General features: G+C 42.1%; 1 protein-coding gene across 4 annotated transcripts in view; it reads right to left on the reverse strand.

Moving 5' to 3' along the window:
- Nucleotides 1-22,796, reverse strand: part of larp4b (La ribonucleoprotein 4B) — a 50,496-nt gene continuing 27,700 nt past the window's right edge. For 2 of the 4 annotated variants that reach the window (XM_085805430.1, XM_085805429.1), the window contains exons 4-17: nucleotides 21,704-21,934; nucleotides 19,567-19,645; nucleotides 16,405-16,541; nucleotides 14,664-14,767; nucleotides 14,419-14,529; nucleotides 13,738-13,791; nucleotides 12,807-13,013; nucleotides 10,619-10,725; nucleotides 9,037-9,300; nucleotides 7,858-7,903; nucleotides 6,439-6,609; nucleotides 4,230-4,477; nucleotides 3,429-3,540; nucleotides 193-597 (exon numbers count right to left, since the gene is read on the reverse strand). In XM_085805430.1, the coding sequence (XP_085661556.1) occupies nucleotides 208-597; nucleotides 3,429-3,540; nucleotides 4,230-4,477; nucleotides 6,439-6,609; nucleotides 7,858-7,903; nucleotides 9,037-9,300; nucleotides 10,619-10,725; nucleotides 12,807-13,013; nucleotides 13,738-13,791; nucleotides 14,419-14,529; nucleotides 14,664-14,767; nucleotides 16,405-16,541; nucleotides 19,567-19,645; nucleotides 21,704-21,934 (2,261 nt within the window). In that variant the 3' untranslated portion in view covers nucleotides 193-207. Of the gene's footprint in view, nucleotides 598-3,428; nucleotides 3,541-4,229; nucleotides 4,478-6,438; nucleotides 6,610-7,857; nucleotides 7,904-9,036; nucleotides 9,301-10,618; nucleotides 10,726-12,806; nucleotides 13,014-13,737; nucleotides 13,792-14,418; nucleotides 14,530-14,663; nucleotides 14,768-16,404; nucleotides 16,542-19,566; nucleotides 19,646-21,703; nucleotides 21,935-22,796 lie in introns of all 4 variants that reach the window. The other 2 variants (XM_085805432.1, XM_085805433.1) reach the window with 2 other exon arrangements.

The following is a 22,796-nucleotide window of genomic DNA, read 5'->3' on the forward strand; positions in this document are numbered from 1 at the left end:
TTTTGTCTGCAAGCCCTGATCAAGAGAAGAAGGCGTCCTCTACGCTCGTGTGTGACCGGTGATCGGGGACAGAGGGATCGAGTAGCCCTGACTTAGATTTCCTTTTTTGTTTTTTTGTTTTTAAACGCATCTCTGGAGCGGAGTGGGGAGGGGGAGGGCCTGGAGGACTCAGGTAGGGAGGAGGGGGGAGGAAGGAGGAGGATTTCCCTACTGTGGGGACTTGGGCGGGGTGTGGTGGTGGTGGTGGGGGCCGTCTCTGCTCTGGGGTTTCCCTGCGTGCGGCGGCGGCGAGGCCCAGCGCCCGGCCGGCCTTCGGGCCTCCCGGGGGGGTCGGCCCGGGGCGACGGCCGCCGAGCCGGGTTTGGAGGAAGAGGAGGAGGAAGAGATGGTGGAGGAAGAGGAGGAAGAGGAAGAGGAGGGGGGGTATGTCTCTCTGGCTTTGGCCTCCGCCGGCGGGGCGGGGGAGGCGTCGGGGCACTTCCTGTCGTCGCCGGCGGCGGCAGCGGCTGGCTTGGCTTCCTTGGGGGTCAGCGGCGGCGGGGGCTGTGACGAGTTCACCCGCTGACAGATCTCAGCGTAGGAGGGTTTCCTCAGCTCCTGGTGACGGCAAACAACAACAAACAACGCATGAGTGTTTTCTCATCTACATTATTTCTTGGGCTGGTGCAAAATTAACTAATATCACACAAGAGGGAGTGCCTACGACGAATCACACTGTGCTGATATACAGTACAACAGCACGACCTCGAGTGTGATATTGCTTTTATACAACAGTGCTACGAGCGCATTTTAGAACAGTAATAAACTACAAGAGATTATGATCTGTTTGTTTATTTAATCATTTATTTGGCTCCGCCAACAGAAATAGTTCCGCAACTGGAAGGGAGACAAGGCTGTTGCCAGGCAACACATAAACATTTCATACTAGCTTGCTACTAGCTACAAGCTTTTCCACTGAGCTGCTTCCAGTGCTGGTTCTGGTTCGGAGCCCGTGTCTGATCAGCACCGGAGCAACAGGACCAGCGTGAAGACATACAGAGACGTTATCGATACCGTATTACATTTGTTTATCTGCTGTGTAATCAATATAAACACAGTTGAAGCTAAGTAGCTGAGCTACGTGGCTAACAACAGCTAACGCTAATATCAAAACACATCGCCGTCAAAACGTAGTTGCTGCCGCAGCAATTTTTTTTTTCAGCCGGGTTTAGGCTGACAGGGATGCAAACGGGTCAAATACAAATTATTACTATTAAAATAAACTGAATAAATAAAGACATGGGATGTTTCATTCAGTGTGTAATGGACATATATAATGTGTTGAATTGAACACATTCTACATCGCGGAGGCAACGTCTTTCCACTTAAGGCTTCCTTCACCTCTGAAACGGGGCAGAGCTCCGTGGGAAACACCTGCCTGACACAGCAACGTAGGGAACCGTGCATGTCCGCGGCGCACAGCTCCACGGACATGCACGGGGGAAAAAACGGCGTCGCCGTCGCACCGAATTCACGCGACTACGCGCCGCTTTGGGTAACGAGCGCGCATGTCGCGCGTCTACATTGGAGGTGAATAGGTAGGCTGTTATCAGTGTAATCAGAGACCATGAATGAGTTCGCCTCAGTTTCACGTGATTGTCACTGTCAGCCTGCTAGAAAAACATTTTACTGAGACCCCCCCCCCTCAAAACAAAAACTCTTCGGATCTGAACGATTCACACAAGTCACCTAATTGGTCATGGAAAAAGCGAGTTGCGCTTTCCTGCGCGCTGTTTGCATCCCTGGGCTGAGAATTATCGCCAATTGACCCTTTGTTGGCCTTCTGATTGGTCTGCTGTTCCACCAATCAGAGCGCTTCTCCCCATGTCACATGTTGCACAACATTCTAAGGTTGGACAACCCTGGAATGAAACCCTATGAAACAAGATAGGTAGACAGCAACTTTTTTGGCAAAAACTACTTAATAATTTTTCAATATGGTTAAAATGTGCCTGGGGTTCCTGCAATAGCAACTCACGATATCTGGAACGTATTCCTGGAGTCATTTTTATCCCATTCCCCAAACCTAAGACATCAATAAACATAGGCTACTTGGCCCATGTGTACTGTATAACATATTACTTTAACCTTCTGTTAGTTGAGCTTACTAATAGGGTTTGGGGGTGGTCCACTAGGGGGAGCTCTAGGCATAGGTCAGGGGTTAACTGCAAAGTTTTGTTTGTTGTTGTTGTGTGCAGTCCTCATGAGAAGTGAGCCTGTTTTTCCCTGGCTGTACTGAAGTGCTATTGAAGCTCATTCATCCTCCAGTCCACTCTCTGGTCGTGTTCATAGACAGAGAACATCTATACCTTCATAATTATCTAGCAAACGTAACATTACCGCTGCTAATGTCTTTTGAACTTTGTGAAGTTTTACGAGGAGAAACGGGAGATCGGCGGAGATTAAGCGTTAGCTTGTAGCTAACGTTAGCTACTAGCTAGTGAGTGACCAAAACAATGATTTTTCCCCATTTTTCGGAAAAGTCAGGTAATGCCCGTTCAATCGCTATTGAGCCACGTCTGTCCTCTATCATGGACACTATTTTTCTGATGTATAAGTTAATTAAAATTTTCCTTACAAGCAATTTAAATCTGCCTAATTTTCAATGGTTTCCAATGGGAGTTAACCCTTCCGTGGCCATTGTTTGTCCAACCTAGCAACAGTAACCGTGGGGGGCGGGGCCTTGACAAAGGGTCAATTAGACGGACCAGGTCAGGTCTTAATGTTCAGGTCCGTTTGTAACTGTAGCAGCAGCAGAGAGATGGGGCAGCTCCTGTATGGGGAGCGTGACTCTGACTTAGCTCCTGTCCAGCTGAACAGCAGAGTGATCATGTCTGTAAAAAGTCCCAGTGCTGTTATACTGTATATCAGCACTCATGGAACGTCTCTTGTCCAATCAAATTACTCGGTGGGAACCGGTCGGAACTAACTGTTGTATAATGTTATTTATTATACTGTGTGTAATTTTTGTACTTTTGTGTGCTCCTACTGTTGTGAAACAAATTACCCCACTGGGACCAAATAAAGGCATTGATGGATTGAACGTATGTTATCTGATGATGGTGATATACAGTATTATAATATACTAATACACTGCCTGAGCAAAAAAAAGTGACACACTAGCTGAGGAGTCTGAAGTGCAACTCTCAGATAAAATAAAAACAATTTTCTCCTCTCAGTTGCTGCCTGTCTGTTTTTAAAATACATTTTTTCCCCAGGAGACGTCTGTGATCAATACGAGATGCTGCAGAATTAAAACACGACTCATTTAGCCAGTTTTTTTTGTTCACGCTGAGATCGACTGATCTGTGATTGAGACGTTGAAGATGTGAAGTGTTAGAAACAGAGAGAGAGAGAGAAGGAAGAAGAGAGCAGGGATCAATACTGACCGTGGCAGCGCCGTTGACCTGCACCGACTTGCTGGCGGTGGACAGAGTGCCGGGGACTCGCTCCACTGAAAGCTGCACCTCCTTCGGCTTCACCTCCACCACCTTCACCTCCCTGAAACGCACACACAAGACACACACAAGACACACAGTGTTAGGAATCAACGACGCAGCAACAGAGAAGACTGAGATTCACTCTGGTTTCCATGTAACAAGTTGTGAAGATGTGAATATAATGGAGCTTTGACACCTACTTTCATTTTGAATGTATAATAAATTGTGTCCAAGTAAATTTCCGTCAGTCTGATAAATAGTAATACATAGAAATGTTGTGACAGTTTGTATAAATTACATTCATCCTTTATTTCCACACTGCCCAGCCCATCTATGATGAGATATATCATAATAATATCATGATAAGATTAGTGATGGGGCAGTTCAATAATACTTTGTATTCTCCAATGTTAGATATATCATGGAATTTGCTTGGACACAAACCAGTAGCTTTGTAGCAGCTGTAGACTTTCCAGTTAAATTGTGGGAATCCGATTTGTGTTTTTTTTGTTTTGTAGGGTTAGGGTTAGGTCGACTGAGGGAATGTAGAGGAAATGGATTTATAATATCGACCGATATAATTACAATACAATGTTTTCATGCATCTTATATAACTTTATGCACTTTTTCAACTCTTCTTTTATTTTTAAATTATAACTAATAGACTTCTGTAAACTCAAAATCTAAACCTAAGAAACTCTTGTGGATCAGAAGTTTCATCTCAGATTCAGCGTGCAGCTTCACACTTACGCTGTAGAGGCGGCGTTGGTGCCGGTGGCGGCGGCAGCGGAGCTGTGCGGCGGGCCGGGGGCCGGGGTCAGTGTCGGGGCCGAGGTCGGGGCGGGGGCCGTCGGAGAGGGCTGGAAGCTCGGAGGCATCGGAGAGGAGGAGGACCGGAGAGGCTCCTTAGGGCCGGCCGGAGAGAGAGAGAGAGCTGCTCCTCCTCCTCCTCCTCCTGCTGCTGCTGCTGCTGCTGAGCCGGAGTCAGCACTTACATTCTGTGGTGAACACACACAGAGACACACACACAGAGACACACACACACACACACACACATACAGGAAGTGAAGCATTAAATCAAATCTTGTTAGAACTGGGAGAGTTTCCATCACACACGTCGATGTTGAGGTGAAACTTCCTATAACATATGCGTACGGATCAGTATCAGTTAAAGTGAAATTCCGGCGTAAGTGTAAACCATGGTCAAACACACCGTAACACCGAGTTAGACCCCCCCTCGAGAGATCAATTTGCCCGACCGCTACATTCACGAGATCCACCAACTTCAGCAAATACCGCAATATCGCCACACACGGCGCTGTCCGGATCCACTGTCTGACCGCAACCAAAACGCCACCATTTGCCCAAAATAATGCTCAGAACTGCACCAAATGTCATCAATAGTACACACAGGGTCCCAGCACGTAGTACGAGTTGTCAAACATCTGCTAGCTTTGCCTGTTTTCTTTAGCAAGGAGATGCAACTCAACTCACCTACTTCTCCTCCGGGAGCCGCTCGTTGGTGAGGAAGCCCTGACGAGTCGATCACCGAGTGCACCGGAGTTCCGCAGCTCAATCAACAATTACCTCATGGAAATACAATCAGAGTTTTTTTTTTTTTTATCTTGCATATCACTTTATAACTATTATTATCGAGTGCTGGCCACGATATAGGCGCAAATGAGCATTTTTAAGAGCTGCGGAACTCCGGTGCACTCGGTGATCGACTCGTCAGGGCTTCCTCACGAACGAGCGGCTCCCGGAGGAGAAGTAGGTGAGTTGAGTTGCATCTCCTTGCTAAAGAAAACAGGCAAAGCTAGCAGATGTTTGACAACTCGTACTACGTGCTGGGACCCTGTGTGTACTATTGATGACATTTGGTGCAGTTCTGAGCATTATTTTGGGCAAATGGTGGCGTTTTGGTTGCGGTCAGACAGTGGATCCGGACAGCGCCGTGTGTGGCGATATTGCGGTATTTGCTGAAGTTGGTGGATCTCGTGAATGTAGCGGTCGGGCAAATTGATCTCTCGAGGGGGGGTCTAACTCGGTGTTACGGTGTGTTTGACCATGGTTTACACTTACGCCGGAATTTCACTTTAAAGCTGCAGTGACCGTTTGTCACTGAGCAGTGATGGGAGCAACGTCATCAATAAAATAAATTAACGGTACTTTTTTCAGTAACAAGTAATCAATAAAGTTACGGTTTCTGTGTTACCGTTACTGACAATAAAATGCACCGTTACTTCGACTCATTGGAGCGGCTTTCAGCATCAACATGTCAGAAAAAAAGACGTTAAATAAACAGTCCAAGTAATCTGACATATTTGAGCTTTTTTTTTTGTATAAGAGTAGTGCAATAGTTACTTTTCCTGGTAATTAGTTACTTGCATAATGTGGTAACTCAGTTACTAACTCAATGAAATTGGATAGAAAACTGTATTTATCCCCGTAGTGAGATTCAGGTGTGTGAAACAGTAACAGCTAAAAACGAGAGGCAGAAGACAGTCATTTACAAAGATTATTAGTTAAAGAAAGGGTTAATTAAGTTTATAAATAAGTAAATAAATAAATAGATAAATAGATAAAAGTACAGCACGAGAGGCACAACCGGATATTTCTAAAAGTAATAAAAGTGCCAAGTCGTCACCAAGTCAAGCCAGTTACTTTCTGGGTTAAGTAACGAGCAACTATAACTAGTTACTTTTTAAAAGTAACGCGCCCAACACTGAACGTTACTTCACTGTCTCATATGCAAATTAGCACACGTGTGTTGAAGCCTTTAACCAATCAGACGCCGTGAAATAAAGGTTTCAGTTTCGGTTTGAAAATTGGTCGTTGGACTAAAAACGTTGCGCTTGTGTTGACGCCTCTGACCTTTGACCTCTGAGCTTCTGTTGGTCACACTCATTGACATGGAAAATACGAACAAAAACAAACAAAAAAAAACCTGTTTCCGTACCCGTTCCTTGGCGTTTCCGACGACGACGCTGCTGGCCAGCCGGTTGTCGAACACGTCGTCGGTCTTGAGCTGGCCGGCCGCCCCGGGCAGTGGCGGGAAGCTGGAGAGGCCGAGCTCGAAGCTCGGAGACGGGGGTTTGGGAGGGGGAGGCGGCGACTGAGGCGTCACTCTCTGTGTGACGGCAACACACACACACACACACACACATAACAGAGTCAGAACAAAACACACACACACACACACACACACAGTCTCTAAACTAATTTCAGGGGTGCAAACTCATCAGGGATAAAAAAGGTGACAAGATACCGACCCCCTAGGGGGATCTGGGGGCATGCTCCCTCAGGAATTAAAAAAAAAAACAAAAAAAAAACTTTAAAGGTGAATTTACAGTCAATTTTAGCCTGAGACTAGGGTCCAGATTTGCTCAGGTTTACACTTTAAACAACTAATTTTTATGTAACGGGCGTGACATATTTACTAGGGGTAAGTTATCTAACAAATGCTGAGAACAATTAGATATTCACTGAAATATATAACCTATATTTATAAATTGTGGTTCTTACAAAAATTATATCTTATAAAATATAAAAGCTAAAATGTCTCTTAAAGCTCTGCCCCTTTAATTAGTGCATACTAAATAATTTAACTTTAGCCTACTACTTTACCACATTATTTACCAGCAACATAAAGTGAAACAGAGGCAGAGGAGTCCTGCCACAGTCAGTCAACCTCCTCCTCCTCCTGCTGCTGCACAGGTCGCGCTGCAGCGCTAATAAATGCTAAACGCGCTAATCGCTAATTGGTCGCGATCGCGATCATCACACACACGCGGTCCCATACAGCACCTATACAGCGTTGCTGGCGCATCTTCTAGCATGCTCACAAAAACGTTTCCACAAGTGCCCAGCTGAAACACTGCTCTGCTTCTTCTTCTTGTTTACCTATAGCAGCCATGCTACAGGGCAGATTATTTCTTAGCACAGGCATGTTTAGATGTCGCACTGTAGGGCCCTGGGTTTCCCGCTGGCTGGTTAAACTCTTTATAAGAGATTAATGTTGGTCTCATTGATTAAACCTAACAACTGTGGCAGTCGCGTTAGTTAGTTTGTATGAAAAGTGAAGCTTCAGGTGTGTGTTGCTGCAGCGCTGCCACCACTTGTTTTCATCCAGATAAGGTGCACGCGCCTTAAAGAGACAGGTGCATTGCCTCGCCTCGCCACATGCCTCGCCACATACTCCCCCCCCTCAAATTTTTTTTTTATTGCGGATTTACATGAATCACACAAATGACCCATTTGGGATCCAAAAGGACCGAAAGGTGACAAGTTTGCACCCCTGTAATTTACATGAATCTACACTAAAGATAAAAATGTTTCGACGTCACAGACAAACACAAAGAAACATAAACACACTTACTGTAAACTTTTCGTCCCTCTTTTTCCTAGAAGCAGAAACATTTTTCCTTTAAGAAAGAGAACATCTCAATTTACAAACATCCACTCGGCCTGAAACAACGAGCTCAGCCGACGACACACACACACACTCTGCTCTACATTCACCAGCAGGTAAAAGAAAAACATCCACATCATTAAAACAACGGCCTCAGGATAAAAAAAAAAAAAAAAAGAAAAAAAAAAAGAACAATCTCTTCTCTGCAGATGGTTTGTTGTAAAAACAAAAATTACCTCAAAGGAAGAAAGAAACAAAACAAACAAAACAAAACAGCTGCAGCTTTAAAATGTTGAATTAATCTGATTAACAAAAACAACAAGCTCAGGAACTGTTGTATTTCCAGTCGGGCTCAAACTCCTCCAGCGTTTTAGAAACAGCAGGAATCAACGGAGCATGAAAAGAGGAAGTGATGTTTTTCAAATTAAAACGCAGCCTGAAGCAGAAAACCTGATTAAAGGGATAGTTCAACATTTTTGGCAAATTGGCCCATTGCCATAATCGCTATAATCAGTTTGTTACCTTTAATTGTCATGGGATTTCTTGGTTTCCCTCATCAAACTCATCAAATACACAATCCAACAACTCCAAAACGCTCTGGTGGACAAGTTGTGACCTGCACATTCACCACACTATGAGATGATAACACAACGTTACCAGACAGAGTTGTTTTAGAGGTAAATGCAGAGACTGCTTGATGAAAAACTGTCCCTGAAGGCAACGCACATCAGCGGTTTTGCATGTATTTCCCTCTAAAACAACTCTGTCTGGTAACGTTCTGTTATTATCTCATAGCGTGGTGAATGTGCAGGTCACAACTTGTCCACCAGAGCGTTGTGGAGTTGTTGGATTGTGTATTTGATGAGTTTGATGAGGGAAACCAAGAAATCCCATGAGCCTCCGTAGTGTAGCTCTGAGCAGCTCACGGCTCTGCTCCGCCGTTCTAAAAATAGCTTGCACCGACAAATAAAGGTAACGAACCTACTGCTAAAACTATAGGGATTATGGCAATGGGCCAATTCGCCAAAATGTTGAACTATCCCTTTAACACTGAAGGTGTTATTTGTTTTCTTTCAGCTTTTTTCTCTCCTCAGATTTACAATAAAAGTGAATAAATAAACGCTGATCTGGGTTCAGCAGTCGTACCTTCCTCGCCCGACGCCCAGCGAGTAGTCGGTGGTGGCGGGCTCGGTCACGCGGCCCGTGCCGACCGTGTCCCGGCGGGGGAAGGCGGCGGTGGAGGGCAGCCGGGTGCGCGGCTGGCTGGTGGGGAGTCGTGTGGGCGGGCTGCTGCGGACGCCGTTGAGCCTCTCGCTGGGGAAGCTGGGGAAGAGACCGGGGCTGTCGAGGAGCCCCGTGCTGCGGTCCGCCGTGGGGAGCGTCGGCCTCAGGTGAGGTTTACTGTGATTCCTGACGCACCGGAAACAGGAAACAGGAAACAGGAAACAAGCGTTAAAAGACCTCCAATGTTCGTTTGGCCCTGTCCCATTATGTTATTACATTATATACAGCGGGGGAAATAAGTATTGAAAACGTCAACATTTTTCTCAGAAAATATATTTCTAATAGAGCTATTGACATGGAATCATGAAATGCATCATGCAATGCTTCTTGTCTGACACCTTGGTGGTGAGAAACCTTTTTAAAAAGGCATCAATCAGGACTAAACCAGCAGATATTACTTTGCACTGATAGGAGACAGGATTACATTCTAAATACTGACAAACTCCAGCTGCTTTCTTGGCTTTCCATACCTTTTTGCCCCTCCTTTTCTTCATGTGTTCAATGCTTATTCCCTGTGTCATTTCACTTTATTACACATGACTTAATTTATGGACATTGATGTTTGGATTTCTTTGTATGTGTGCATTACTTGGGTTGATGCCGACATCTGGTGAAAATTTCATGTCAATAGCTCTATTAGAAATATATTTTCTGAGAAAAATGTTGACGTGTTCAATACTTATTTTCCCCGCTGTATATTTTACTTATTCTATTTATCGTTTTGTCCACATCCTGACTGTGCACCTTCATTTTGTTGTACATTCATGTATAATGATAATAAAGTATGTTAAATTTAAAATCTTAAATTATTGGCGTGTGTTCAGTGTAAAAGTGTATCCCATTTCTCCAATGACCAAAAGCGCAGTGCGTAAAGTTCAATAAAATAAATATGATTTTCTATCTCATAATTATGACTTTTTAATCTCATGTTTTATATTATTTTATCTCATGTGCTTGAATTTCAATTTTGTTGTCTTTATTCAGGCTAAGTTTACTGTTCTCATCATCTCATCATTTTGACCTTTTATTACATAATTATGGCTTTTCTCTATTGATTATAACGTTTTATGTGAATATTTTTCATCACACTCTGTTTAATCCTGTGTTTTCTGTTCTTTCCTTTTACTTACAGGGTTGGACTTCCACAAATATGATTTAAATCTTGCATATAGAGACACTTTTGGAGTAGATAAGACATCTAAGCAGACCTGATAGACTCTCATCACAGCTCTATTGACAAGAAGATGCCGACCTTCAAACACGTCATGTAATTTAACTCACTCTAATATTCTAACTTTGAATAGATTTTATTATGAATATGAACATTATTGGCCACTTAATACGTTGCTTGCACCCTATAAGCAAATGTACGTTCCACCAGCAAAACGTCACCAAAGTGTGTGCGTCACCAAGCGCACTTAGCCAAGTGTTGAGAGACACCCACCTGTTCCTGGGCGAGTAGTGTCTGACCGTGAGCTGCGACGTCGCTGGTTTGAAACTGTGTGACGTGGTGAATCCGTTGATGAACTGGTTGTTGTGAAACGGGGCGACCTGGGAAACAGGAAACAGATTCAGGATCAGCTGCTGCACAATCAGGAAACTACAAGGGACTTACGGTTGGTCAAATTATTTTGAAAATCTGTTCACAGGAAACACTTTTCCTGTTTGCCACCTAAAGTTTTAGGGTCAACCCTTTACCTACTGCGATAGCACCGGCGCTATGTTTGCTATGTGCGGAGCATCGTTACCTTGACTCCATCATAGTTTGGTCCAATCAGAGAAATTGTTTTGCTTTCCGTCTATATATCACAGTATTGCTCGCAATTTCATTTTGAAGGGAAGGAGGACGGACGGAGCCAAAATGGAGAAGTGAAAGATTCAGAGCAGAAGAGACACGGTTTGATCCTGTGGTGTTTTTGAGAAAAATAGTAAATGAGAGAGTGTGTGCTATTCTCCAGTAGCAGCCCTGCCTTGTATTTGCTTCACCTACCAAACTGACCCGACTTATATTCAGGGATGCAAACGGGTCAGGACCAAAAAAGAGAGGAATTGTCTGGCGTGGGGGGGGGGGGGTGCTCACCATTAACAAATGATTACATTGCAATATCATGGAAAAGTCAATTTCCAGTAGTTCAACCCCAACCAAGTATTGAGTGCATATAGATGGACATAGTTTTCAGAAGGCCAACATTTCTATATTAAAAATGCTTAAAAAAAATCCTTTGCAATATTTCAATTTTGGAGATACTGAATTTTAGGTCTTCACTGAATGTTAGCCATAATTATTACTATTAAAATAAACTGAATAAATAAAGACATGGGATGTTTCATTCAGTGTGTAATGGACATATAGGCCTTTATAATGTGTTAGTTTCACTTTAATTGAACACATTCTACATCGCGGAGGCGACGTCTTTCCTTCACCTCTGAAACGGGGCAGAGCTCCGTGGAAACACCTGCCTGACACAGCAACGTAGGGAACCGTGCATGTCCGCGGCGCACAGCTCCACGGACATGCACGGGGGGAAAAAACGGTGTCGCCGCCGCACCGACTGCACGCGGATACGCGCCGCTTTGGGTAACGAGCGCGCACGTCGCGCGTCTACATCGGAGGTGAATAGGTCGGCTGTTATCAGTATAATCAGAGACAACCATGAATGAGTTTACCTCAGTTTCACGTGATTGTCACTGTCAGCCTGTTAGAAAAACATTTTACTGACCCCAGCTGAGACGCTGAGACCCCCCCCCCCCCAAAAACAAAAACTCTTCGGATCTGAACGATTCACACAAGTCACCTAATTGGTCATGAAAAAAGCGAGTTTCGCTTTTCGGCGCACTGTTTGCATCCCTGTATATTAGAGACAGGCGTCTATATGGGACAGGCTTCTGCGCAGCAAAGATAGAAATCCTCTCCACTGGTTCTGTTGTTACTGTTTATTCTTACCGTTTCTTCTAAATATAAATCAGTGCTCCGGTCACAGACTGTATAAAGGCCGAGAGTTAACGCTCGTGAGCCCAGCAGCGTCGGGTCGGACCGGGCTGGGTCTTTGAGAACTTTAGCATGAATGAAGTAGCTTAGAAAGTGCTCAAACAGGCGATCGTGGACTTTTGAGAGGTTTTGTTCATTCACAAGAACTTGTAGAAAATAGAAACGGCTTCTATTTGAGACTCTGCTTTTATTTGCTCAAACCCGGAGACCGGCGTCCGTTTGAGACTCGACTTTTATTTTAAAATTCACGTAAGTCTGGTTTTGCGCTTCTTCGCCTGTGAATAGAGTTCATTTTTGCACTGTTTTTTTTTTTTTAAACCCAGAGCCGTAGACTCAGAGAAAATGACTAAGATTGAACTTCAACATGTACAAGTTCCAATATCAAATGTCAAATCAAAGCTTCATGTGCATTAACAGTATTTTTCTTCACTAAACCCCTAAAAAGATCAAGTTTGTTGTTGTGTTTTTCTTCATTTAAACTGCTAATACTTCCACACCATGTGTAATAATCATTTATTACACGATTCAAGCTGAAGTTCTCCTGTAAAAAATAACAAAAATATGTCCAGATGTTCACATTTTAGTCTCAGTAGGTCAAAAGAGTATAAATTAAAGGAGTATTTACAGGAGAGGCTCGTCTCACCAGCGTGGGGTCGATGAAGCTGTGTGTGGCCGACCAGGCCTGCGGCGTGATGAGGCTGTATAGGGGGAACTGCTGCTGCGGGCTGTAAACCGGCGGGATGTAGTAGGACGTGTAGCGCTGCTGGGCGTACGGGTTCACCTCCACGGGCCGGTAACCGTTCTTTGGCATGAAAGTGTTGATAGCGATTGCCTTCGCCTTTATCCTCGCCTGGTGGAGGAGAAGAAGGGAATTTAAACACAGACAGAAACATGGTGGGTTTTATCCATCTATTATTAGTAAAAGTGTCACTGTGAGAGGTTTTTAACTTATAGAGGAGTTTACTTCTGTGCAAAAACATGAATAATATGTGAATAAATGTGAAAACATGGATTAAACTGAGTAAGAAAACAAAAAGTAGAGAAATATAATAAACATATTTAAATGGTAGAGGAAGTTTTTTACTTTTAGCAGTTTGATAAACATCCACTTTAATATCTACACCTGATTATCAATACTAAATCACTGACTGACGGAGGTTCGTCGATGTTTGGAGCTGAATTAAAACATTTAAGTTTGTGCAAACGAAGGAAGGACTAAAAATAAAATCTTTAAAAGCAGCTGCTCACGTTTCTCCTCTGTGGAGTTAATGTTTTTTTTTTTTAATACATTAATGGATCGACTCCAAAGTGTGATGTCATGTCTCCTCTTAAAACAAACGTCTGAGATTTACAGGCTCTTTACCGCAGAAACCTGGACGCTCATTAATTATTCATGAGGTTTTGTAGAAGAGATTCTCTGATTTAAGAGTTTTTGTTGAAGAACTGATGAACCAGGAAGTTAAACTTTGACACGATGTTGTTGTGTTTTTCGGTCAGTGTGTGTGTGTGTGTGTGTGTGTGTGTGTGTGTGTGTGTGTGTGTGTGTGTGTGCGCGTGTGTCTATGTCCACTCACCTTTATGGGCTTCCCTTGGAAGGTCTTCACCTCCTCACGCAGATACTGATATGCCTACATCAGACAGGGGGAGGAGACAGAGCAGCAGATTTTAGTATTTAACTTTAATCATTAGTCTGTTTTCTACATGTTTCACACATTCACCGATGTATCTGGATTATTTAAAGCAGAGGTTGTCAAAGTTTTTCACATGAAAGTCACAGGGAAATAAAAATAAACTGTTTGTCTGAGGATCAAACTTTGGGAGCCACTGATTTAGTTTGTTAATAATAAGAAACTCTGGAAACTCTCTCCCAGTTTTTATTTGACTTTGATAGACCACGTAAACTGGAGATATAATAGATTAAGTCATTAATTAATTAAAGAGTATAGTACAAAAAACATTTCCCCAGGGGACGTGATGGGAGGGTCAGACGTTGACTTTCTTTATATTCAGAACAAAGTGGTGAAATCAGCTGCTGAATATACTGTTTCAATTCAGATTTGATTATTTCTGTGTATTTTTGGGCCTAATGTGTTAAAGTAGGTTAAAGTGAAAAAATAATGATCAGATCAAATAGATGAAGTTGTCCTGGGAAAAAAAAATCTAAAATATATTTAGAAATGGTCAAACGAGGCTCAGAAAGAACAGTTTGAGGTCTGATACAACGTGTCAGAGAGTAAGAGCGTGGTTGTTGTTACCTGCTGTGCGTCTGCTTCTGATTCAAAGGTGATGAACCAGTTGTCGTTGTAGGCAAATTCACAGTTGATGAACTTGGGTAAGTTTTCCCCTTTGAAAAGAGCCTCCACCTCCTGCAGCCACACACAAACACATTATGGATCAGTGTGACTCAAAAAAACAAAAAAACATGTTGCTGACATGTTTTATCCACATTAAAGCTGTTTTTAACGGTGATTGTGTCGTTGTGTTGTGTAATTGAACCGACCTCGATGGGCGTGCTCTCAGGAACCTCTCTGAGGATCACGATGCAGCGGTTCTGATTGGGTCGCACCTTCTCCCCCTTCTCGTCCACCTGGACCAATGGCAGAGCTGCAGGAAGATGGATTATAATAAACCAATCAATAAAACAAGATATAAATAAAAAACAGAAATCACTTCATCACTTTAACTCCTTCAGCTACAAACAGTGAGTGAGCGTCAACTTTAAAAACGCGAGAAACAGGCAAAAACATTGTCTTTTGATGCACTGATCCAATTTTGAGATTATGGCTATTCTACTTCCTTATCATGTCTTCTTTCAGAATAGTGGAAGGAAATGGTAGAAAATCCACATTAAGGTTTTTTTTTTTTTGTATTGTACTTCATTTTGTCTCTTTCATCTGTAGATTTCTCCTAAATTCACCAAAAGTTAGTCTGACCCATGTCATGTCAGGTAACATTGTAAAGCTCTCTCTCTCTCTCCTGAACAATGATCTGGGCTCCAAAAAAAAGAAAATTGTAATTTCCTCTCAAAATGAGTTTTTCCTCAGACTCCGAACTAGAAATCTCCACTTCAGCAGCACCTACAGACACCAAACCTTCCAGTTTTATTCCTGTCTATATTCTGAAGGTCTTTACAGAGGGGATTGTTGATATATCACTCACAGCCTGATTTATACAACATTTTATTCCTAAAAATGTGGCGAAACTAGATTTTATTAGGGCTGGTGACAGTATTTTCTTATTTACAGAGTGGTGAAAAGAGATATCCAGAATCCCCTGACTCTAATATGTGTCAACAAAATAAAATAAAACACAAATTTTGAAAGTTGTTCTATCCAATGTTGGATGATGTTATGATGCCATGTAAAGCCCTTTGAGACAAATTGTTTGTAAAAACCGGCTATACAAATAAGATTGCCTTGCCATGCCAATGTTCAGATTTCTGTTCTGGAAATGTAATGCAAATTAGGGTAACCCTTTAATTTATAGGCCACTAATTACGTAATAATGTCAAGAAATAACCTAGAAATAACGGTCAATTTCATAGTTATGTTATGTTTTTCAGAAAGGCAAAACCAAGTCCTTGTAATTGACCGATATTTCTGGGCTATTTCTACGCAATCAATTAGTTAGTTAGTTTTGGCTATATTCCTCGACATCACTATGAAGTTGACCGTTATTTCTTGGCGATTTCTAGACATTGTGACGCAATTACTTGTTATTTCTATACTATTTCTTGACATTATCACGTAATTAGCGGCCTGTAAATTAAAGGATTACTCAAAATAAGCACATATTTAATTAGATATTGCCTCATTTCCATATTTAAACCGTAAATTTGACAAAACTTGTAACACGAAAATTAATTGTTTTAATGTAAATGATAAACTTGGGAAGTTTCATGGTGATATCTGTTAGTTTAAATCTTTTACCCTATTCACCTGTAATGTCTCACCTTAAACAGCTTATCACTGTTTTACAGCGTCTCGTCCAATTTCATATTTTAAAATCTCGACACTTCACACGTCACTGAGCCGTAAACTTACGAGTGCAGCTTGAGGCGAGATAGGATTAATCTAAGGAGGCAGTAAATTAAAAGTGTGTGTATAAATCAGAGAGAGAAAGCGGGTTGAGGTTGAGAGGCTGGATGCACTTTAACAACCTCTCCTGGGAAATCAACCTCCAGACTCCCAACGTCGTCTGTAGGTTTCGTTTCGTTTTCCGTCTCGTCTTGTCTCACTCACATCGTAAAATGTCCACGATCAGCTCCACGTCGGTGCTGAGCTTCTTGACGTGGTCCAGGTTGGCCACCGTCACGATTGGCACGTACTGGTCGCTGTCCATCTGGGAGATGAGGTACATGTCACTGGCCAGATTCTCCCTAGAGAGACACAAGGAAGAAGAAGAAGAGGAGGAGGAGGAGGAGGAGAAAAGAAGAGGAGGAGTAGGTCAGTGACACAATGGAAATCAGTTTGTTTCTACGACAACATGTTTTTCCCTCAGTGACGAAGTCGCCGCCCGCCGGTGGTTTGTTGGTTTTACTGCTGCTACTGTGGGTTTGACTGTAAAAATAAAAACTTCACTCTATGACTCTGACATTTGCACGTTGATAAACAAGAGGACGAAAAAAGAAAAAAGAAAAGAGAGAGAGAAAGTCAAATGTTGTTAAGGCCTCGATCCCCCCCCAAAAAAAAAAACAAAAACCAGCAGCAGCTCAAACCACCACAGAGGCATTTGACAGCATGAAATAAGGCTTTCATTCAGACCACGCCTGACGCCCACAGAGAGAGAGAGAGAGAGAGAGAGAGAAATGGCAGCACAATCCTCTGATTACTGACGGATCTATTATCTTATACACAACTACAGTAACTTATTATTGGTCACATCGACTGTTTGGGAAACAAAATATCATAACAGGCTTTCTTCACCATTTTCAAAACCTCTAATAAAATTGGTTATAAAATTAAAAATGAAAGTAATGGCAAACAAACACTGCATATCTCCAAAATCAGGCAGGTTTCCAGGATGCCAAGTAGCCTACTCATTTTAATGTAACAATTACCGATGAGAACCGGTGTCAAAAAGGGGAAAAGGAGGGGGGAAAAAATCGATCACGGATTTTCATGATCGATTACCATGGCAACGAACGAAGCTTCGAAGCTTCGAATTGTTTGGGTCAGCCCTAGACTCGACTCTACTTGTTTTAATTTAAACTAGAAAAAGAAAGCATTTACAGCAGAAAATGCATGAGAATACTGATGCACCAACATGGCTGAAGCAACAAGTGAGAATAGATTAAAAACACATACATCATAGACGCTGGGAAACACAAATAACATCTATGAGTGGATAAGTGAAAAAATAAAGAGAGAAGTCAAAGTAGTAAAAGTTCAAATATTGACTTTTTCCACCAGCACGACTCGACTCTACTCGTTTTAATTTAAACTATTTAAATGGAAAGAAGAAGGAGTTGGGTAAAAACAAGAGCAGCTGGAGCTAAAATAAGATAAAATTAGGGATTTAAATTGTCCTGATCATAAGAATGAGATGAGCTTTAGATCAGTCTTGCATGTTTAAGTCTGAGTTTCTTTGTTTCTCCTGAACATTAATGTGTTTAATGCATTCACCATCACACAACAAAGAAAAAAACGAACAGTGGCTGATGAAACCTCTGTAATGAACTAGGTGAGTAATTAGTTGACTCGTCTCTATAGTTAATTATGTCTTCAGGATAAAAAGCTCACAGACTTGAAGTGATGAAGTGACTGGTCTGAATTCAGCATCGTCTCCTCACAGATATATATTAAAAAAACAGACGTAATGAAATCAACTGAAGCGTCTCAAGTCCCATTTTGGGTCGACGGCTGCTGACACAGTGAAGAACGGACAGAAGTGCAGCTCGGTGCCGCTGACGACGAGGACGAGGACGAGCGGGGGATCGATGGTGAGGAGATTCCCGTGAGTCATCGATAAAGAGCTTTTCTCCTCTGCTCTTTAACGATCACTTAGCAGCGGTCGTTCTTCTTCTTCTTCTTCTTCTTCTTGTTGCTGCGGCTCAGTTTAAGTGCTTTTCTCCATTAACAAGTGTGAAACTGCTGCTGAGCAACGGGAGGAAGAAGACGAGGCCGAGATATCAGCTCGTTGTTGTTGTCGATGATGTTGATGGAAAAGAAAATCAAGACAGAAGAAACCGTTCCTTCCCATCTCTGTCATTATCAGAGGCCAAATATTTAACTCAAGTAAGAGTATTGTTACTTTAGAATAATATTACTCAAGCGAAAGTAAAAAAGTAGCCAAATATCCAAATATTTATTCGAGTAAGAGTAAGAAAGCAATTGGTGAAAAAAACTAACCTCCGATTAATTTGTTTAATAATCAGAGCGTAAATGTGATCAAAAATATAAAACAGGAGTGAACAAATTCAGATATCACTTAACAACTAAGTGATTGAATGAAATCTTTACAAAGTAACATCAATTGGGGCAAATTCAGCCACAATAACTTACGTATACTTTCATACATCTACTTCAGTAGCACTTGGCACTTTTTACACTTTATTTATATACAGACACAGATCTCTGGCCTTTTTTAGAAGTTGTATGTCCTTGTCCTTCTTTTAATCGCAGGCTCGAGCCTTGTTAAAGTGTTTTTCGTTGTGTCTTGTATGTCCTTGTGTTTTCCCACTTAACCTGGAACAACGGCACAAAAGTTCCTATGTGTGTATGCACAAATGGCAAATAAAGTTTTTGACTTTGACTCGATACAGAGGTTAATGAACTGTCCATTAACTCTCTCTCTCGTGTGTGTGTGTGTGTGTGTGTCATTATCGTGACACACCAGCAGCCTCTTCACATCTCTTGCTAACTGCAACGTGTTTCCCTCAAATTTGAGATTGAGCGAGCGACCTGTGCCTCTGTTTACGGCGGAGATGTTGTGGGCGGTCATGTGACTGTCTGGCTACATTTGATTGGTGAAACGCAGTCATGTGACAGAGCCTCTGTTGGAAGTAGCTCCGACCGTCAGAACATAAACAAACGGATCGAGCATTGGATCGATAAAAATTAGTAGTGCAAAGTTTTACTAAATAACTAGTAAAAGTTTGAGAGTATGCTGCATTAAAACTGAATGAATGAATTAATTTTTATTTTCGAACATGTATAAAAAAATATGTGACTATTTGTACATACAAAATAAAGAAGAAAAAAAAATAGAGCCAAGACATAACAAAACACAGCATATTGTGTCTTACATGTACAGTTTATCTGAAGTTACTCAGATAAATGTAATGGAGTAAATGTAATGTGTTACTACCCACCTCTAGTCATTATTGAAAAAGCTTTTCTTTTCATTTTTCTTTTTCTTTCTACTGCTTCTACCAGTGAATCTGATGTGAAACCTGGACTCACCTGGACAGACAAAACTCCAGGGTTTTCTTCAGGTGCTCCCTCAGGCCTTCCTGCGGGTTCTCAGGCTGAGGATCAGAGCCTAGACACACACACAAAATAAAAATAACATTAAAACCATCTTTGTAAAACTAAAGAGCGAGTGAATGTGAGATCAAAACATCACTCAGACCGATGACATGTAAAAAAAAACAAAAAAAAAAAGCTGAAAACGAAGCAGGATGTGGGAGGGACGGAGATGCCGAGCAGCAAAACATCACAATTACTTAAAATAAATAAATAAATAAATAAACAAACAAGTATGAGAAAAAAGAAAAAGAAGCAGCAGCAGCAGCAGCAGCTTGGTTTATATTGATAATGTTTTGTTTGTTAGTCCCAGACTGAGCTCCAGACTCAACAGCATCAGGTCCAGACTGAGCCGACGACGACGACGCTGGAAATAAAAATCCTGAGGCTTTAACAAGAAAACAAATATCTGACTCAGCAGATCATCGACGTCTTCGAGGCTGGTAACCGACAGCGACAGGGCTTTTTTTTTTTCTTTCTACGATTAATGCACCTATTTTATATTGTTTTTATTTTGACAGGATTTTATCTTGTCGTTTGTTTTCAGTTTTCAAAGCCGTGAGCTACAGGACTTTACTTTTATTTTGTTTTTCATTGGACAGGTTGTTTTTTCTCTTTGCATGATCTGTACAGCACTTTGTAACTTTGTTAGGAGCTATATAAATAACGTTTATTATCATTATTATTAGGGTTATTATTATGATTTTTATTAATGTTATTAATATTATCATTATTACTCTACTCTTCTCCACTCCACCAGCTGAGTCTGGACATGAACATCTCATTATCCCCGAGGTTGTTAATGGACCTTAAAGCCTCAAAACCACAAATCAACAGCTCCTCGGCTGTCGACGTGAAGATATTCTGTCTCTGGAGAATTTACTCTGAGGTTTAAAAAGCTAAATAAACAGACAGATAAATAAATTAATAAATAAATGAACAGATAAGTAAACACTGCAGCACTCAGTAGTGAGTAAATACATCAGTGATTCTTCATTTAACCTGTCGACCAGAACAGACGGATACGATCAGTCCCAGCAGACGACAGACGACCAGAAACTACTCAGCTGCTTCATCAGATGCTTTTATATAGACGCAATTTATTCATTCTCCTGTTGTCAAATACAAGGAATTTCTTTTTCTTTTTTTTTCAGTTACAAATTAGTATTTCAACTCAGATTTGACTTAAATAGGACATGGACGAAAAGTCTGGAGCCATGACCAATTTATTTAAGTAAATTTACACTGTAAAAGGTGTTTATTTTAACGCAGAGCTCCAAACTGCAACTAAACGGAGGCATTTTGCCCTTAAAATTTGAGACGGTGCAAGTAAATTTTTCATCTATTTGAACATGTGCAACCAGTAAATTGCATCTTTTCTTTTTAACACTGGTGAAACATGGAAGTGGACGACTCAAAGAATCTGGGATCCGTCATTACAGGTGTCAGACCAACGTCAGGAATGAAAAGGAAATAAAGGGAAATGGGAATATTTGGTTTGCAAGTCGATTTATTTACGGCCCGTAATTAGCTTAGCTCAAACGCTGGAAGTGTATAGGTAGTGTTAGCCTGCCTCCTACCTGAGCCGAAATCAGCAGTCAGAAGCTGATTTCATTTTAGCTCTAAACTCTGTAAATATATCACTTTATCGACATTTCAAACATTTTTAGGCAAGAAAGTAGCCGTTTAGATCAGCAGTGTGTCGTTAATTTGTCTAAATACCAGCTGTTTACAGTTTTGTTTGGACAAATTTGGCGCTACTCAAGCTAGCCGTTGTGACCAACGCACTTCCGGTTACTTTCACAAAATAAAACACCTGTTGCCCTTTACATATAGTAGTGCTTTTACTTTGAAATAGGAAGCTAACCTCCCCTCGATGTAGCTAGCTTGAACCAAAATAAACCGTCTTTGCTTGAACCCTCCGTTTTGACCGATCGTTACCGGCATTTGACCGCTCAAGATGCCTTACCGGAGAGTTTTGTCAGCTCTGTCTCACTGTAAATTTTATACGTCTTCTCCCTCCCGACCCGCTCTGCTCTAAAACAAAACAGCCAATCAGCATCCAGCTGCCCACCTGTCTGCCCTGGCTCCTGCTGCTCTGTTTGGGCCACCGGCTTGGCGCTCTCCAGGGGGGCCGCCACGGAGGGGGGGGCCGCCACGGAGGAGGAGGGGGGGGCCGCCGCCGCCGCCACTGCCACGGTGGGGGGGGCCGCCGGCTCTGCCAGCATTACTGGCACCGGTGGAGGCTCATCGGGTTCGGTTAGTAGAGGCTCCTTGTGAACCTTGTCTTCACTGGCTTCATAGCCTGTGACAATCAACAAGGAAGGGGGAGGGGGGGGGGGGGGGGTATAGGGGGGGTTATTAAAAGCTGTGGGGGCAGAGGGGGAGGGAGGCGGGGTGTCACATCTGGTATTTATTATATAAAAGTGGTGACACCTGAGCCTCGTCTCTATTTACCTGAGATAAACCTGTGTGAGTCTGTGTTTGTCCAACTCATCTACAGAGACTTTAGTTTGTTTAAAGCGTCTCAGATAACACACACACACACACACACACACACACACACACACACACACACACACACACACACACACACACACACACACACACACACACACACACACACACACACACACACACACACACACACACACACACACACACACACACACACACACACACACACACACACACACACACACACACACACACACACAACATGATGAGCAGCACAAACAAATAAAGGTTGGGTTAAAAGAAGAAAAAAAAAACATCGTACACCTTCATCATATTGGGTTACATTGTTAAATACAACATGAAGTGTCATAATCACGTCATGTTTCTGTGAATGAACTCAACACTTCCTGCACAGTAAAGTCTAATGCTTAAAAAAGGCTTTTAATGTGAAAATCCTGTGGAGGAAGTGTTTGATTTCACTGGCAGCAGCTTTAAAAACACAACAAACAACAAAAAAAGGTTTGGTTAAAGAGACAAGAGTATGACATGTGAGCATGATAACGACGTGTTGAGTTTGCAGCAGATGGAAACAGAGACTTTCAAAATAAAAGCTGCCTCTGATTCGATGTTTGTTCTTTTACAGTTGAGATTTAAACTCAAATACAGTGAGTTTCACTTCTTTTCTGTTTTATGTTACAATCTGGTTTCTG

This window comes from Trachurus japonicus, chromosome 17 (assembly GCF_045865225.1).
Source record: "Trachurus japonicus isolate A0001 chromosome 17, Traja_1.0".
Classification (NCBI taxonomy): Eukaryota; Metazoa; Chordata; class Actinopteri; order Carangiformes; family Carangidae; genus Trachurus; species Trachurus japonicus.